The following is an 18,580-nucleotide window of genomic DNA, read 5'->3' as shown; positions in this document are numbered from 1 at the left end:
TTTTAAAAATATTGGCTCTATTATCAGTTTATTCTTTTAAATAATTCAATTGAGTTAGTTTGTTCATATGGAACCAAGATACAGTCCAGTTAAAATCCGATTTATTGTAATTATTGTCGTTAATTAAATCAAAATTAGTTCAGTTCATATGTTAATTATATAGAAAAGTTGCCTTGCAACAGATTGCATCAAAATTTCTCTTTAATTCATTGATGGAGAGAAAAAAACTGCCTTTTAACAGGAAAAATAAACTTTTTAATTCACAAATTTATGGTAAAATCCTTTAAATCATAAAGCTGACATTAATAATCAGACTTTTGATTCTTTACAGAAGCATTAAATGATAAAACGAGTATCTAAATAAGTATATAACCACCAATGTTTGCTAATCTCAACTCTTTTTGCTCCGTTTTTGTTCTCCACCGACTTTAAAAGGTAAATATTTGATCCTGAACCGAGTTTGTTTGCAGATCATCGCTAACGAGGCGAGCGTTTAATGCTCTAAGAAACAGACAAACTGCCTGTTTTTAGGTGTGAATCCAAAACAAGAAGCTGGAAAGTTCCCGTTTCGGGTGTTAATGGTCAAAGAATCGGGTGATTTGCTTGGTTTGCGTTGCCTGTGGTGGGAAATCTGTACGAATCCTGGCTAATAGAGCTCATATAATGACGATGTAACGACACAGTTATTTAAAAAGAGCATCAATATCACGTTGATAAATGTTTAATTCAACATAAAGTTTGTGAACGTGTGCAGGATGACGCCAGAATTTAAAAACTTTATTATTAAATGCAATCCTGAACCTTTAAAACAACTTCTGTGTCATTGTTTGGGCAGATTCTGGTGAAATGTTGCTGTTCAGTTAAAGAAAGATGATTTAAGAGCACAAACTCCGGTCCTTTTCCGCTGTTAAATCAAAGATGCAGCAACTAAAAGTTCTCAGATGCGTTAAAAGACGACTAGTTTCCCATCACAGATTATATAATATGTCCTAAAACATCTTTAAATAATAATGTTCACAAACTAAAACACAAATAAAATAAGATGGAACAACAATAAATAAATAAGTGATTAAATATATTTGAAAACCTTTTAAACGATTGTTCATTTAAATTTAAATCGCCGCACTCCAGACGCTTTAATTTGGTGAAATTCATCAACTCAGAACAATAATTTATAATAAAACTTAGGAGTTTATAGAACAGACAAAAACACTGAGGACAGAAAGCGACTCTTTCCCCTCCATGGGGAGACATAAATGTGATCAATAAAACATTCAGCCTACCTGCTGAAGCCGCTCCTTCTGCTGCCGATCCGAGATGACGAGGCAGATGTGAAAGAGAAGAGGAGCCAAATCAGTAATGAGCTCCTGTCATTCGTGATCAATTAACGCGCTCAATCACAGCAAAGCGATCAATAAGCCCATCCAGCCTGTCTTCAGTTAATGCAGGAAGCCAAAAGCAGCGTCATAGAAGGTGAATATATCGCTCAAAAGCATGAGGGCGGGTATGCAAACGCACAACTGGAGCAGGTTTTCATGCATGTGGAGCTCCAGCTGCTGGTTTCTCTCAGAGCCGAGCATCAGGAGCCTTTAAATCTGCCTGCGGTTCCCTTCCTTCTAAAATAACCTCCATGCACGGCAGCCATCTTTGATTAAAAAAAGGACTTGTTTGCTATTTTAGATCATATGCAGCTCTGGATGAAGCAGCCTATTAAGCAGAAGAGGAAAAGCCAGGCTGGTTTTGATGCTAAGAAAACGGTCATTTGGCCTCGTTTTGGTCACCAAATCTATCAGAATCCGACTCTTTGTCTTGTCTGAGAATTTGGATTCCATTGGACACTAAACATTAATCCACAGCTGCAAATAAAACCAACAAAAGTTTAAAAAAAACACACCTTAATCCCCAATTTATCCCTGTCAGGATCACGAGGGGGTCAGAGGTCACGGGCCAAAAACAAAGACAAACAGCCATAAAAATTCATGCTTATCCCGACAGTTAATCCAGATTTATCAGTAAAACTAACACGCATGTCTTTGGGAGTCCCAGGGAAACCCACGCAGGCCCGGTTCTGAACCAGAACCTCATCATTAATTATCACTATCAGCCTTTATTTATGCAGGTAAACCCATGCAGGTTTGTCTGTGGGGGCCACTTTAGCCTTAATTCTCAGTAGAAATGGCCCAATCTGTGGGTCGGTTCTGCTGCTGTGACAGACTGCAGTGATTTGGGTTCTCAGGTTCCTTCCTGTGTACTGGGAAGTTTATGATCAGCCCAGTTTAGGATGAATGGGACCCAATTAGTGTCCTTTTCTGCCAAAACTTTGGCAAATCTTAAAGTTTTTGGTTATTTTAATGTCAAACCTCCAGTTTCACTGTAACAATACTGGTGTCAAAGATGACGATTTGAACTAAAATACGACCAGTTGCACGCAAACGGACCTAAAGCAACGGTTTCTTACCTGCTGCAGCCAGCCTATTGTTAGCTGTGGCTGCAGATGTGTTTGCAGATGTTAGCGGCTAACATTTGCTTTAAAAGCTTTCATCCAACATTCAGCAGCAAAAGCAAAGAAGCGCATTTCTCTAGAGGTCAAACTGAAAGGTCACAAGCAGCTGAAAGGAGGATGCAGCTGATGAGACTGGAGGCGTACCGAGGTGCCCCTTGTCCTCCTTTTCTGAGAGCTCCGACACGACTTCATCACCTCCTTTCTCTGCAGACGTGTCGGCTGTGGATTAAACGGATGTCGGTAAGTTTTAGAGTTTGCTGCACCTCTGTCCCCTCAGAGGTGGTTTCCACCCGATGACCTTCCCTCCCCCTGTTGCCTCAGACAAGCCGTCACTCTCAGTGTTTCTGATCAAAGCGTGCCTGAGCGGGAGAAGCGTGGAGCGACTGTGGCTAACAGGCACAGAGACTGTGCTTTAACATGCACTTTCATCGTCTTGACAAGAAATCAAAGCAGGGAAATCAAACTTTAAAGTCAGTTTCTGTTAGCGTTGGGAGAAAGAAAAGAATAACGGGAGAAAATCAGCAAAGAGCAGCGCTTCTCTGATAACAAATCTGCCGCAAAGACAAGGTAGCGTGGAAGAAAAAAGGGAAATTAAAGGGTAATTTGTGCTCAAACTGAACCAAGACAAATAAGGGTTAAGCTGCACTTCAAACTTCATGACACAATGAATGCTGGCGGGCGTACCAGGCGGCACCTCGTCCTCACAGCGGCTCTGTGGCTGAGAGGCCTCAGACACTGAGTTCACCCCGTTTTCACTGAGCGCTGCTTCATCCTCTGTGAATTAAAGGGGAACCTTAGTTCAGAGCAGACAGCAGAAACAAAGTAAAAGTGCTTTTTATCCAAGTTCTCCAAAGGGAAGAAGTTCAGCATGTTTTAATCCACATTTAAATGTTGTGTAGCTCGTTTCAGGGAATAAAAAGCACATTAATGTGCAAAAAGGATGATATTCTGAGAGAGAATTAGATGCTTTAACAGAACTGAACTGTAGTTACACATATTTAATATCTAAAGGCCCTGAAAACGTCTTTTCTTATTATGAGATAACAATGATTATCTGATAATAGTTTGAAACTGGGGTTAGTTTTCATCATTTTCAGTTTTTAGAAAAAATTAGATGCTAAGAAAGTGATTTTTGAGAATCTCAAACCATATTTTTGTTTAATTATGAGACAAAAAAAAGTCAGTTTCATGAGAAAGTAAATTAAAAGTTTGAAATATTGAACTGAGATGAGTAAATGAAGCCCTAAAACAGGATAACAGGACACGGAAACATTAAACTCTTTGACAAAAACACATAAAAATGTCGTTTTTAGATCAGAATCTATTATTGCATCACAGGAATCTATTTAAAAACTCAGTATAATGGATTATAAATGTGAAACATTGCATCGAGGTTATGAGACAGTGAATTTTGGGAATCTCAAACCTTTTTTTTTTCTGTTATGAGATAAAAAAAACAGGCCAGTTTAATAAGATAATGAACTGAGGTTGTGAGAGAGATTTTATGAGACTCTCAATCTTGTAATTATGCAACTTTTTGGTCAATTCTGACCAAAAAGATTGAAATATTGAGTTGAGATGATGAGAAAGTGACTTTTTTTTCTCTTTTTACATCATAATTATGACATTTTCTTGTAGTTCTGACGTACAGATCTTAAAAAAAAAAGTGTCTTTTGAGAAAGCATCGATGGAAAAAGGAGATATGGAAGTCGTGGCTCCTCCAAAGCTAAGAGCTAACTACATGCTACATTTCCTTTGAGCAAACTACAGCTACCACACTCCTACTCGTGCTCACTGAGGTACTTACTTTGCGTTCGACTGCTGATTAATGAGCTGCTTAGCTCTGCAGAAGGAGCTGACTCTGTGGGCTGCGTCCTGTTAGTACATGAGATGATGGGAAGTGGAAATGGGGAGAACGACTGCACGAGAGAGGGCTGTAAACTGGGAAAAGCTAGGCTACGTACTAATTGGCCATATGGTTGATTGGGGTGAAAAAGAAGAAAAACACGCTGCTGACATGCCTGAAACTGATTATCAGCTACAAGATAATGAACAATCTGTCAGAACTGTGATGATTTATGAAGCACAAACAAGGCAGGCACAGCTACTGCTGTTTATTAGCCGTTCTTTATCTAAATGTGAGGTTTTATCTGCAGCACTGAAGGCCTGATTGTTACAGAACTGGGAGCAGTAGCTGGGCTCGTTCTCGGAGGTCTGACCCAGATGTCTGGATTACAGAGCAGAGGGCAGCTGCAGTCAAGAATGTCTTGTATCCATTATGTAAAAAGAGATTAAAACAAAGCACAGTTGAAAGGCTCCGCAGTGTACAGCGAGCCACAGGAAACTGCACATTTACAGTCTTTATCGTCATAATCCGCCTGTGCTCATCGATCAAAGCTCCAACATGGAGCAGCAGTGACCTGTGAGCCCTTAAATTAAACATTAAAACATAGTTTTAAAGGACAAGATGTATCAGAAATGATGAAATCCGTGGAAAATGTAATTATCTGCTCATATATCAGAATCTATTGCTGCACCACAGGCATCAAAGCCACATTTTAATGCATTTAAACACTCAAATAGCTGCTTTTTTTTACTGATTACACATGAGATGCAGTTCAGTGTTAATAATCTTTACGTCTATGTTGATTCATATAGACTCATTTTCTACTCGTGTAAATGGTTACCAGTCTTTGTGCCATATTTGTACAAATCATCCATATTCCACTTAAATCTTTATAGATTTTGCTGTAATACTTTCTCATATCATCCTGAGCTATTATAGATATAAACTGCTCTTTCTGCTGTTCTAGCACAGCTTTAATAACTTTTTTCCACTTAATGGAACTTAAACATGGGCAGAAACCTCTCCAACCAGACGGGCGTGCACGTATGCACACGCACGTGCTTCACACCAGCCTTGACCTTTGTTGCCTGAAGACTGACTGTTCAGAGAGGAGACGACCCACTGAGGAGTCATTTCCTGTGTCTGTGCCCACCGACACGTCCCTTTAGGAGACGAGCGCTGGGTCCCGAGTCCATTCACTCCAATGTGAGAGGTTATTTAATTTCACAAACCTCCTCCAGACAGTCTTAAACTGACCGAATCAGCCAATCAATCAGGAGAAAGACCTGCAGATTCTGTCCAACTGAGTCCTCAGTAGTCAGCTTCATTGATAAAAACGGTACAATTCACATCAAAATGTACTTTTAGCTTAAAAAGTAGGCTCTGTTAGTTTGAAATATCATGAAGAAGACTTTCAACTCATCGTCTGCTTCCATGGTAAATCTGCCCCTCATTTAGGTGCTTCTGGAAACTGAAGTTGGAGTTTTAACACGTTCTCTCTGCCAAAGTTCAGCCAGTTTCCAGTCAGAATGATTTAGAAGACGAAGCTCTGGGAGATGAACGTCCAAAGCATGAAGCAACCGACTACATCTGTATATATAGTGACTATTTTAGGGTTTGCAGTGCAGACAGTTGCTGTATTCGCTCCTCCTAAAATCAGCTTTTCCACCCTCTGCAGGGACGTGCATCTCGCCTGAAGCTTATTATGGATTTTTTTCTCAGACACCAGAAGGTTTCTGCCTGTAAAGCACCTGCACCTTCCACAGAATATTCACCCAACCTGGGGGCTGCAACCCTGGAAACTGGACATGTGTAGCTGTATTAAGGCATGTTTGCTGGCTTTTTATGAGCCATTTGTCAGTGCAGTTGGGTTAAAAGATGAGGATGTTGGCGCTAAATGCTACTGACGTGATTATCTGCTGTGACCTTTGCCAAACCAGAGCTCAACCTGACCGAAGAAACAGTCTTTGGAGCAACAAGTCCGTTTCTAGACATCGAGAAGAGGAATATGCACCTCTTCTCATCTTTGTTACCTTGCATGCTTGTTCTGTGTCCGATTATCTTTGTATCTCATGTCTGACCTTTCATTTTGGCGTCCCCGGGGCCTCTGTGTCCCATCTGGACGCCGTTCTCCTGGTGGTGCTGGTCGTTGATGGTCATGTTGGCTAAGGATCCACTCATGGTGTCCCCAGAACTGTAGCTGTTGGAGGCGTTGTTCATGTAGTCCATTGCCACTCACGGGTCAGGCTATAAAAGAGCAAATCAGCGGTGATCAGGACACAGTCGAAGGTGTCCAGGGGGCGTCACATTACACAAGTCACAAATTAGGTATGCAAAGTGGCCGGGAGGGAAGAGAGCGCCGGGCTGGAGGGATTAAAGCAATGATGGCGCACTTATCGGACACTTTGTCTTCCGGCCTGCAGAACCCAGTCCGTCACCTCAAAATGTAAACAGACACTGTGCGGGTGAAAACCGGTTATTTATACATCCTGACGTGGGCTCGGCGCTTCAAGTTACGGCCTCACAGACAAAAATAGTCCCTCAGCTCATGTGCTCGCCAAGCTTCACTTCCTGAACAGCCACCGACCAACTCTGAACCACGGGAGCAAAACTTCGACAAGTCATTACGAAGCAAACGCCCCCCCCACACACACATATACACAGAGCGGCGGGAAACAACCTGCTCAGGCCTTCAAACATTCGCCAAATCTCAAAAAGAGGCTTACATATCAGATTAAACCCAAGCCTCTGGTTACATCAGCATCTTTTCAGTTCAAATCATGTTTTTTTTTACTGCCCTGACACACAAACACACCACCAGTGTAGAGAGCTTACGGCATAATCAGTTCGTCCTGTGTTAGTGTGCTGATGCAGATTTGGCAGCTTTGGAGCTTTAGTTTCACTCTCATGCCCACATTGGCACATCAGCAGGATGGTTTAATCTCTCAGAGGTGCAGTCCCACGCAGTGCTAAACGACGCCAAAGCCACCAAAAGACGGGTCATACCATTAGTGCACATAAATGTCTTGCTTTGTGATGAATGAGAGCTGCAGCCACAGATGTTTGAGCTCATCAGAGGAAAAAACTGAGCAGATTTACTGTATTTGAGTGAAAGACTGAGAAGAAGAAGTACTTAGAAGCTGAGGCTCCATCAAAGTGATATTTTCTTACCCCAAAGAGACGGAGATGGACTCAGACTGTTAACGAGTGGGTCAACAATAAGAATCACATTTCTCAAATGTAAATTTCCAGAATATTTAGGGATTTCTTCATTTACGGTTTTATGAAATGATTAAAATATTGTGTTAGTCTGGATCGGGAGAAGAAAGCCGGAGACTGTCCATCTATCAAAGCAGAGACCCACAGACTTCCCTCTTCCGAGCCAAACGATCTTCCAGGAGAACTCTGAGGCATTCCCAAGCTATCTGAGAGGAATAATCTCTCCTCTGGGCCCTGAGTTGTGATGCAAAGGAGCAGTGACTCCCCCCAAAGGACTGAGCTTCTCTCCCTCTCCCTGAGGGTGCGATCAGCCACTCGGGTAAGGGTTGGGACATTCTGCAAATCAATCACGAACAAGACCCAGAGATACTTGAGCTCTTTTACCTTCGACAACAACTTATAACCTTCCAGATGTTGGCAATCCCTGGCTTCAGACTTCCTGACTCATCCCAGCTTTAAGTCACCTCAGTGCCTGCTGGAGGGCTTCCCTTGATTAAGACCACATCAGCTGCAAAAAGGTCCTTTCCTACGACCAGAAAGTCTGTCCATAAAGGTTCTGAACAAAGTCAGGGACAAGAAGCAGTTCTACGAAGTTTAACATCTGCCACGATGTGATAAACTGTGGTCTGATTAATCAAAAGTTCAGACTAAGTAGAAGGAGGTCATCTGGCCTGTTATCAGTGATGGTCTGGAGCACCTGGAGCCCCTCTTTGAAGCCACCATTAACTCTGACGAACATATGCAGGATTTTAAGCGATATTTGCAGCCATCTAACGGGCATAGTCATAGGGAAGGTTTTGCTTATTTCAGCAACACAATGGCAAACCACACTCTGCTTGTATTCCAACAGCGATTGGACAGCTTCGTTGATGCTAAACTCGCCTGCCAGCACCCCAGACCCGTCTGAAACATCATAAAACAGACAACAAAAATGGGAACTATTTTCCTCAAAGTTCCCACACATCTACGCTGCTGCCATCAAATGCTAAATCAACTAATTATATGCTTTAATTTTGCTATTTTCAATTAGATCTATGGTTCTCATTCTCATTTTACGTATCTATTCGACTTTTTTCGACTCACAGAAGGTCACATTTCTGCAGAACGGATGATTTTTCTGTCTTAACTGTGTACATTAACAGAGAAAGTTATCTATCACTGGTCACCTCCAGCAGTTTCTTTGACACAACTCAGGGATGTGGCGGCAGCTGATGCAAACTGCTATTTACAAGCAGCAATCCTGAACTGTTGCCGTGGTTACTTCACCCTATAAAACCCTCTCTGGAGGCACGCCGGGCTCCGCTATGTGACCTTCGCTCTGTGTGCCCTCCTATCTCCTGACCCCTGATTATTTAAACAGCGTTAAACACGGCACAGATGGCAGGAACAGGACAAGGTGGCCACCAGATCAAGACTAAAAACCACAGACGGTTATTTTCACAGTCATCTTATGTACAGAATTTTGAATTTTTGAATTTTGAATTTCCCCCACTGGGGGATGAATAAAGTATTTTTCTATTTCTATTTCTATAAAGATCAAATGAAGAGTTAATCAGTCTTTATCGTCCAACATGCACCCTTTACTCCTGTGAGTGATGCAAAAACTACGGTGACGTGTTTTGAGTATTTAAAGATTGAAAATATAAAGTAAGTGCGGTATGTTGGAAAATCGGAGTTAATTCATCACCATTCAGCTTATAAATAAGCCGCCGTCAACATGATCGTGAGTATAATGTAATTAGCTTCATGTCAACATCTTAAAGCTCTATTTTGTAGCATGTAGTGACCTCTGATCCGGATCTGAATTGACCCTTCGCTAAGCCCCGCCCACAAACGGCTTCTGTCCAATCCTACGTTAGCAACCGTAACTATGCATAAGAGGCCAGTCAAGCTTTCGGTAGAAAGCGATATACCGAAGCGATACAGTCGATATCCAAGAAGTTTGGAGGGTGGTGTTGAATTCTAGACGCAACAAGAAAGATCCCGGGTGTGGATAAAGCAGTGAGGAAGACCACACGAACAGCCGAATCCCTCCAAAATCAATAAGAGCACCTGCGTTTGTTCTAAGGTAAAGCGCTAGCTAACGTTAGCTAACCATAGCTTTGTGTGATAACGTTCTAAGGTAAAGCGCTAGCTAACGTTAGCTAACCATAGCTTTGTGTGACAACGTTAAAAAAGACGTCTCTGTTAAACCTTGAGGTACTGTGTAATATTTAAGTAAAATAAATACTAACAGATGGAGACAAGTTCTGACTTTCTGATATCTTTTAGCATTTTGTGAAGGGACGCCCCACAACTGACTTCCCAAATCCTGTGGCTGCTCCTTTTTCTTCTTCCTCAAGGACGGAACATCACGGAGGTAGCAGGAAACCTCCAGCAAAAAGAACGACAGTGAAAGGTAACATAATATTTCATTTAAACGAATTTAAACAAACGTATGAAGATGTAATTTAATGTATTTTTTGATCCCAACTACCAAACGGAGATGAAACAAACGATTTTCTGTCTTTTCTTTAAGCGTTTTTATTTAGTTTTCATTCCTTTTCAGACATGGATTGTTTCTTTTAGACCAACAAGCACCGTGAAGTAATAACTTCAAACTTGTAAATATGACGGTGTAAAAGAGGGGATATTTCTAAGCATCGAGTACAACACGAGTCTGCATCTTTTACTTTTAAATGAGCATTTTTACAGCATTGCATCAGCGCTTCTACTGGAGTTAAGTGTCCCAGTTCTTCTTCTACTGTCAATTGTTGACAGTGATAAAAATACAGAACAAAAGAAGATCTAAATCATCATTTAAAAAGAAGAGGACCCAATAGATTACAAATGGCAGAGTGTGTGCCCCATAGAAACTCTGATGAATAGCGTACTCTGACACAGCTCCCGGACAAAACTCCCATTGTGGCGTCACACATGACAGAATCCAAACAACAAGCAGAAAGCTGTACACTTGCCAACGAAGACAATCCCCTGAGAGGTCGTTCGCTCTGCATCCGGGAGCTCAGGCGGCCGCAGAGCCAACAAACCGAAGGCTGATAAGAGCGGAATCCTGCTGCTGATAATCATATGTACACGAGGCGATGTTCATCTGCAACGTGGTCGCTTCAACACCCAAATTTAGCTTGGAAAAGCTCCTTTAATGTAAAGTAATGACCAAAATTCACACTTTATTGCACTTTGCATGAAGGGTTTTTAATCATATTCCTACTAGTAATTTGGTGGGTTGTGTTTTAGAGACAGACGCAGGTTTAAACGCCTCCTTTCAGGAGCATCTTTCAGTTTTCACGGGACCAGGACCGGACCGGACCCTCTTGATGATTTGATTCGAGACCAAATCCACACAAACACACCCACACTTCACCTGCTGCAGAAAGGGAACACGACAGCAGTCTTTGTCGCAGCCTCATGAGGGGGAAAAGGCTGAAAGGTCTGCCGATGCAGCCTGTTCCTCTCAGGGCCGTGTGAAAATCTGATCTTGGCACAGACCTCAGCTCTGCAAGGAGCAGTCAACAGGGATGTTGACACAGCGCCAGGAGCTCTTAGCACACAACAAGACATGCAGGATAAAAGTGTGTGTATGTGTGTGTGTGGAAGCAAACTGGCTAAAAATCAGAAGAAAATGCACCAAAGAGATAAAAAATTAGTTCAGAAATAAGAAAAATGTTGATTCTTACTGAGCGGAAACACAGAATTGTGTCGTGTTCTTATTAAACACACAAATATGAGGAGACCCATAATGCAGGGCAAGACAATGCATGCTGAAGTGCATTGTGGGAAATGTAGTATCCTGACCAGATTAACTGTTTCAGTCAGTTTTAGAGCAAAAGAAATACAGAAGTGGTTCCAGCTTCTTAAATGTGACTTTTTCCTCTTTTTTTTTTTAAAGAAACTTGTATGTTAAACTTGGAACTATGAAAAACAATAAATATATACATTTTACGATCATACAAGATGATATAGAAGAGAAAAAGACCACGAAAATCAAGGAATCTGGACTTTTTAGGGAGGCACTTATGTTTGAAAAGTAAGATTCTCCATTTCAGAGTTGAGAAATCTAATGTGGTCAAAACAAACTATTTATTATATGTCTCAACCAACTTAATTGTATTTAGAAAATAGAAACGAGTCTAACATTTAATGAAAGAAACACACTGAAAAATGGGGAGATGAACAAAAAGTAACAAATTACAGGCTGAAAGATTTTAATGCATTTGTTTGGTTTGTATTTATTAAGTGTTAATCTGAAGGTTTCTGTTCAAACGATCATTATTTCAGCTGGCGTTAACAGACAACTGAAGCCTTCTCCTATTCACAGTGTTTTTGCTTGATAAATGCCAACAAATTGACAGTTAATCTCATGCGATTGCTTCACTGAGCCATCGTCTGTGAGCTGGAACGTCTCAGACCTGAAAACAAAGGAGATGGTCTGACGCTGTGGACCGGCCTGCCGGCTCACCAGCGCTGCTGGGAGATGAGGATGCTGCTCTGCTCTCATGCTTGATTGCCTCTGTATCTCTGACCTACTTTCCTCATCATTTTCCTCTCTGCGTGCTCACCCAGCCTCCAGCATCCGCACTCTGACTCTACCTTTGGATGAGGGCCCGGCTGCAGCAGTGGAGGGGCTGAAGGTGGGGCCCGTTTCATTTTGACCTCCATCTGAGCGTTGGGGGAGGAACCAGTCTGCACACTATGCTCCGGGTACGTATTTGACTGTGCCAACCACACCCGGCTACTTTCCCACACACGCTTTAACGTGGCTGCACCCTCTTCAAATACGATAATAGTTCAAATCAACACGAGACTTTCAGTTAGAGCTTGCAGACACGCACTCACATATTTGAGGCTACAATCTTGTTGTATGGAATTCAAAATACGAGGAAGTCTTGAGCTTTTAGGTGATCATAAACGCTGTCTGCTGCATGTTCAGGGCTGTAGACACGGACTGATCTACTGGTGTAATGAGCCAAAGATCAGCATCAGCAGGGGGCCAATTAACTAAGTACACAGTTTAAAACCTGTTGTGCCATTTCTTCTTCTCCTTAACGAGATGACGCAGCTTCTACTGACACATTAAAACTTTGTCAGCTTCTTCTCTACTTTTTCTTCCAAAACACTTTAATCAACACATTTTTGCTTGCTGGGAATCTACCGGACAGGATTGAATGAAATAAAGAGTTAAAAGCTGGAAACAGAATAGATCTGAATCTAACTGTTGTTACTATGAATGAGACGAGCAACAAAAATGTGCGAAATGCAGCAGGTTTAGATGAGTTTGAGCAGCTGAAACCAGAAAACATTTGGTATTTTGACCTGAAATCGTGACTGAAAGTATAATTTTCTAAATCGTAACTGGACTGGAGCGTTTGAGCTCTAAAGCCAGATCCAGTAAATCTGAGCAACGTGTACCAGCTCCACTGCAGGGAAGTAATTTCTGTGGTTGGTGTTGCCAGCCTAAGCTCCAAAGTGAGGCTGGCCGCGGTCACATTTGGACTGAATCCTAAAGGAGCCCATCAGTCTTTAGCTGAAAGGAGCGCTTCGGTGTGGATTCATTTCATAATGCTCGATGCACGAGGCCGAGCCGTTCAGGTCGATAACTCAATGAAGGCAGGAGACCGTTTCATTTAAAGGCCCCGAAAGCTTAAGTTGCAGTGATTCTAATTCATTTATGAAATGAAACTAATTCATAGAGTGTTGAGGTACTGTCCATCATCATCATCAGAGGAAGAGATGCAATTTCTGTCTAAAATATACTCAAACTGTCTGTGAAAGGAAGTTTGTGACATATTCTGTTATATTAACATTATGTGACGCTTAATGCTAATTCAGTTCAGGTGTAAATAGTTTCTACTTGACTTTACAGACTTGACTTTTCCACACCTGGAAGGCACCACAAGTTGAATGTGAGAGGCAGTCAGATCATTTTTGAGAAAGGAAGGTAGAAACAGTTAAATTCTGCTGCACAAATCTCTATATTTTTATCTTCTTGTGACTTCAGGGGTGATTTTACTTCTTGGTGCACGTCAGACCAAATCTGCAAGTAACAAAACGCTGTTCTGTGCACAGAACAACCAGCCAAACGTCGAAGGGGAGCTCTGCCCCTTTAAGAATCCTGAATAGAAATCTTTGAGACGATTATGTAACGCCAAAGACGACGGCTGTTTGACACGTGCTGCACCTCCTCCCAAATCATCAGTTCAGATAAGGGCAGAGGAGGAGGAACGCACAGGGCTCCTCGTGAAGAGGAACATTTGTTCTTCAGAAATGATTCATTCTGCTCGTACAGCAGCAGAACACTGCAGAAATTTGACTTGGGTTTTTGTGTCCTGTATCACCAGAAACTGCCAATAACTGCCGTCATCAATCACTTAAACTGGGGCAGGAGCTCCGCCAAGATGGCCGCCGAGTGACCTCATCCCAAGCAGTTTAACAGTGTTGCATTTAAAAAAAGATGGAAGTAATAATTCGCCTGTTCGATTACAGAGATAATAACAGTGATGTCATCAACGTTGAATGCAGGTCTTTGAAATATACGGCGGGTTTGGAGTTTGAAAGAGTGCGTTTACTAAGGAGGAAGAGTTGCCCGAGAGACGATGACACATGACCTGTTAATAGCGTTTGATGGAAACCTAAAATGAACCGAGGGGTTCCAGACTAAATGAAACCAAATTCAGTTTGGTTACCCTGATAATCCCTTTAAAAGCTGAATATCTCCTGCATGTATACGTTCAACTGGACTCAAACCCACACCTTTAGGCAAAAGGTAATCGAGGGAAGCTCAAACATCCCTCTCCTCAGCGACACTCTGCAGCTCAGATGGGATGTATAATCCCTCCAGTTAGTTCTGGGTCCATCCAGGAGTTTCTTCCTGTGCCCATAAAACCTCCAAAAGGAGGCGACCAACCAGAGGAACCACCTCAGCTGACTCCTTTCGACGTCCTGCATCCCTCCGGATGGTGGAGCTCCTCCCCCTTTCTCTCAGGCTGAGCCCCGCCCCCCTCTGAAGGAACTCATTTCAGCCGCTTGTATCCACGACCTCCTTCTTTGGGTCAGAACCCAGATCTGTGAGCACAGGTGAGGGTTGGAACAAAGATGGAGCAGGAACCTGAAAGCTTCTCCTTCCTGCTCAGCTACCTCTTCACCAAACGGACCGGAGCAGCGCCCTCATTACTGCTGAAAGCCCCGATCCGTCTCATGATCAACATCCTGAGAGGGTTAAACCATCTCCCACCCATAGGGGGCACTTCTGCTTCTCACTCAGCAGCCAACTGTTCCAGCTGAAGGTCGTGGCTATGAAGAAGCCAACAGAACCTCAACCAGACGCCCTCCTCTCCCCGACTTCACCTCAAGATCCTGTCCATGAAAACCATGAACTGGACCTGTGCTGAGGGGCAGTCCTGGTGGCACCACCAACATGCACGTAGAAACCGGACACACTCCAGCCAGAAAATCCATCCCCCTCATGTGGTTTTATACTGGGACCATTTAAATAGCCGTGCCCAGTTATTACTGAGGCTCAACTTTGCTGTGCATGTAGACACAATGAGTCACAGCCAGCTTTAGCCGAAGCTTATATCTCAACTTGACCTATTTCCTGTGACCAACTTGTCAGTTCTGGTGTCCTGCTGTTGCCAGATGAGTTTATTGTTCTGAACACATGATGATAACCATGTAGTCCGATAAGCTTTATGAGGAATGAGGGCAAATATCGGTTGTTTGGCTGCAAAAATCCACATTCTAGTTGATATCCCATAGCTCGACCCGCTTCTACAGCGCTGAGAGAGACTTTAGCTCGTATTCAGCGTTTGAGGGTTTCTGACTGCAGCTAAACACAAACAGGAAGCACAGGTGAGCATGTTTCACCATTTTCCCTTCATAGGCTGAGCAATCCTGTTGCTTTTCCACCGGGGAAGAGCTCTTCTTCATAAAACTATCCTTAAAGAACCAAATGTTAGATCCAAGTTTCCACACAAGCCCAGAATAATAAGATGGAGGTGGAACACTGGGTCTGTGGAGGCCCAGCTGCTTTGTTCCGCTCAAAGGCCCATTTGATGCCTTGTATAATGTTTTGGGACATATATAGTCGCTGTTTGCCGCTGTAACACAAACCAGTCCTAAGAGAGGCTTTTGTGTTCAATCTGAACCCTTTTCTTTGGAGGGGAGGCGCCCCGCGCGCATACCAGCGCGTCTCTTTAGTAACACCTCGTGCCAAAGCGCTGCAGAAACTTGCAGGACGCTGATTGATATCATCGGAACATGAAGAAAATAACTCTCATTCCTCTCAGCGGATCACCTGGCCGGCAGGAATGGCTCCCAGCTGCGGTTACACAGTACAACACGCACGCTCTCTCCTCTTGTAAATGTTGCAGAAATCAATGCGGTGAGTGGCGCGCAAGAGAGCCCGCGAGGATGGGAAAGAGGTGCAGACAGTGAGCCACATATCCTCACTCCTCAGTTCGAATCACTCGCATGAAATGAACGCACATTGAACCGTGTGGTCTCCACGTGGCTTCCTCTAATGTTTAAAGGCTCTCAGGTGCCCACAGAGGGTCAGATAGAGTCCGCTGACCCTGGGCGGATTACTGAGGAGCCCATATGTGACAGATAAGCAGTCTGGCTCAGTGCGCGGCGGCGCGGACACTCTCTACTGTTGGCCAAACGAAAAAATGAAAAATGGGCTTGGCATTTGCGCACAGGCGTCGCGCCATCCCGATTCCACACATTATCTGCTCCCTAAATAACGCAAGAATACGAACATGAACAGTAGATAAAGACGCATGAAAAGCAGTGCAGCAAACCCCGGGAGGTGGTTTTATTTGCTCTTTGGGTGCAGGAGCTGCGGTTATAAAAGGAGCGCTTTTGTAAGGCACGCTAGAAACCATTTAGGCCCACATGTACAATAATGAGGCGAAGGATCCAGAATAACGGGAGGGAGGAAGGCAAAGAGAGCAGCCGAGTCCTCACAGCCTCACTTACACACGGAGCTCCCATTAAAAAAACAGGCAGACAAAGGAAATAAACTGCAAAACTGGAGTAAATATCAGAGAAATAACGCGGCAGCGTTGCCCTCCTGGGATCTCTGAATAATGAGATTATAAACATTCGGGCGGATTAGTCCTGTCAGCGCGCACAAGGACGAGATCCGAGAGCTGAAAGGAAACCTGCTCCGGAGGATGGGGGGGATGCTTTTTTCCAGCTGGGAAACGAGGCGAAAACAAGCAGAACGCCGTGTTTGTGGGGGGGTGACTGCTCCTCCAGGGCTGGAGCGACGATGGCTGCAACAAAAACACGTTTCTGTGTTTATTGCGGATGGAGATCGATGAGGATGGAGCGCGATTCTAAAAGCGCAAACATGCGAATTAAGCGGCTGCAGGAGGTTCTGTGCTGACAGGCGATGTAAGAAAAGCGGCTTTCATTCATTTGCAGGGTGTTTCTTATCGTTAAACGCACACAGGCCCAACCTCTCCCATCTCATGCAAAAAATATTAAGTGACAAGACGAATGCCGATGGAGAAAGACGACGCGGCGACCGGTCCGCGTGCGGCCCGCTGTCTCCGCTGTTTCGGTGCGATTACGCTGAGTTTGGATCGGTTAAATAAAAGAAATGTGTCGGGGTTTTCTTACCTGCGTGCAGACAGCGGTGTCGTCTCTTCAGCGGCCGTCGCTCACCGGGCGCACACAGCTTCTCCTCGCAGTGCGGTGGCAGGCCGGAGGGGGGCGCTGCTGGGCGGCGGCTGTCCTGAAATGCAACCTGTCTGCTCACAGCAGCCATCTGCTGTCATGAAAACAAAGAACTGCAAATACATGACCTGTTCTATATCAACCCAAATGAGCTGCACCACACAGCAAACACGCAAAAACACGCTGCCATTTATCACAATCCTGCATTTTAGACATTTCCTTTGAGTTCCAAACAGCCATTTCTCCCATTTGAGCTCCTAAAATATATGGAAAACAGTTTGTTGAGTCGTAGTCTTTGTAGCTGAAAGCATGTGGGCAGCCACACCTCAGTATCCACAGTCTGAGAACAAGCTTTTTATTAACCAACACAGTCTCTCAGTATGAACTCTGCAGATTAAAATGTGACTATTTTCAAAGTATTTACAGGAAAAAACAGCATTTTCACACCAGACTCATCATCTTTCATTAATAATCGGCTTTGATTCAACCACTTTTAGCACACGTTCGGCTTTAATCCTGATGCTTAATAAAGATGTAACTTTTTACATCAATTTTATCAACATTTTGAAGGATTTTGTCGTGATTTGTTTCGTTTTGTGCACGTCGGTCAGTTTTCCATGCATGTTTTATCTTAGCATGAGTTTGTCCTTGTGCATTTCAGTTAGCTTTGCTTTCTGGGTTTGTTATGAACACAAACCTGGATCTTTTCGGGTGGCTGCCTCTCGCCTCTGCTCAGCTCAGCCTGACCTGATAGGAGTTTCTACAGATGGGACGCCACTGTGGCCACTTTCCAGGTGTCATTTATGTGCACTTTAAGCTTTTGGTTTGCCATTTTACGCCATTAAACTAACATTGCAACTGGTTTGGGTAAAAATCCAGGGTAGGGTGTTATCCTCTGAGTACAAAGTGATAAACAACGACAAAAAAAAGCGTACCAATAACACTCCAGATGGCGTGGCGTGAGATAGCTGCTCCTTTTAATAAAACCAGGCTGTGCAAAGACTCTTCCGTGTAACGACACATTCATTGTAAATGAGTCTTTGGTGTCAGGCCTGCCGGTCGTTGAGTCTCTGCATCTCTGGTTTCTGCTCTTTTTCTGATCCCTGCAAACCTGATGAAGTTCCTGGAGTTTTGAAATGTTTGACTCTACGTTTGCCCGGTTTTAAAGGGTTTTAATACTTCCCGATTTCAGCGTCTCCTGAGGAAACCACACACATATTCGACCTGTATAGTCGGTTTTCTTTTGTTTCGCTCGGGTCAGATATTTGCACCAACCAATAAATGTCTGAACCTGATCATGTCCCAGCCGACAACAGCAGCTTGGTGCAATT

General features: G+C 43.4%; 1 protein-coding gene across 12 annotated transcripts in view; it reads right to left on the bottom strand.

Moving 5' to 3' along the window:
* Positions 1–17,333, bottom strand: part of LOC140278090 (microtubule-associated protein tau-like) — a 37,315-nt gene extending 19,982 nt beyond the window's left edge. The window contains exons 1-5 of one of the 12 annotated variants that reach the window (XM_072372993.1): positions 17,193–17,333; positions 6,431–6,596; positions 3,188–3,277; positions 2,648–2,722; positions 1,284–1,301 (exon numbers count right to left, since the gene is read on the bottom strand). In XM_072372993.1, coding sequence (XP_072229094.1) covers positions 1,284–1,301; positions 2,648–2,722; positions 3,188–3,277; positions 6,431–6,578 — 331 coding nt within the window. In that variant the 5' untranslated portion in view covers positions 6,579–6,596; positions 17,193–17,333. Of the gene's footprint in view, positions 1–1,283; positions 1,305–2,647; positions 2,723–3,187; positions 3,278–6,430; positions 6,597–17,192 lie in introns of all 12 variants that reach the window. The other 11 variants (XM_072372992.1, XM_072372999.1, XM_072372998.1 and 8 more) reach the window with 11 other exon arrangements.
* Between the last annotated feature and the right edge of the window lie 1,247 nt (positions 17,334–18,580).

This window comes from Leuresthes tenuis, unplaced genomic scaffold (genome assembly GCF_036924035.1).
Source record: "Leuresthes tenuis unplaced genomic scaffold, fLeuTen1.0.hap1 SCAF_20, whole genome shotgun sequence".
Classification (NCBI taxonomy): Eukaryota; Metazoa; Chordata; class Actinopteri; order Atheriniformes; family Atherinopsidae; genus Leuresthes; species Leuresthes tenuis.
This window is presented reverse-complemented; position numbering and strand designations above follow the sequence as displayed.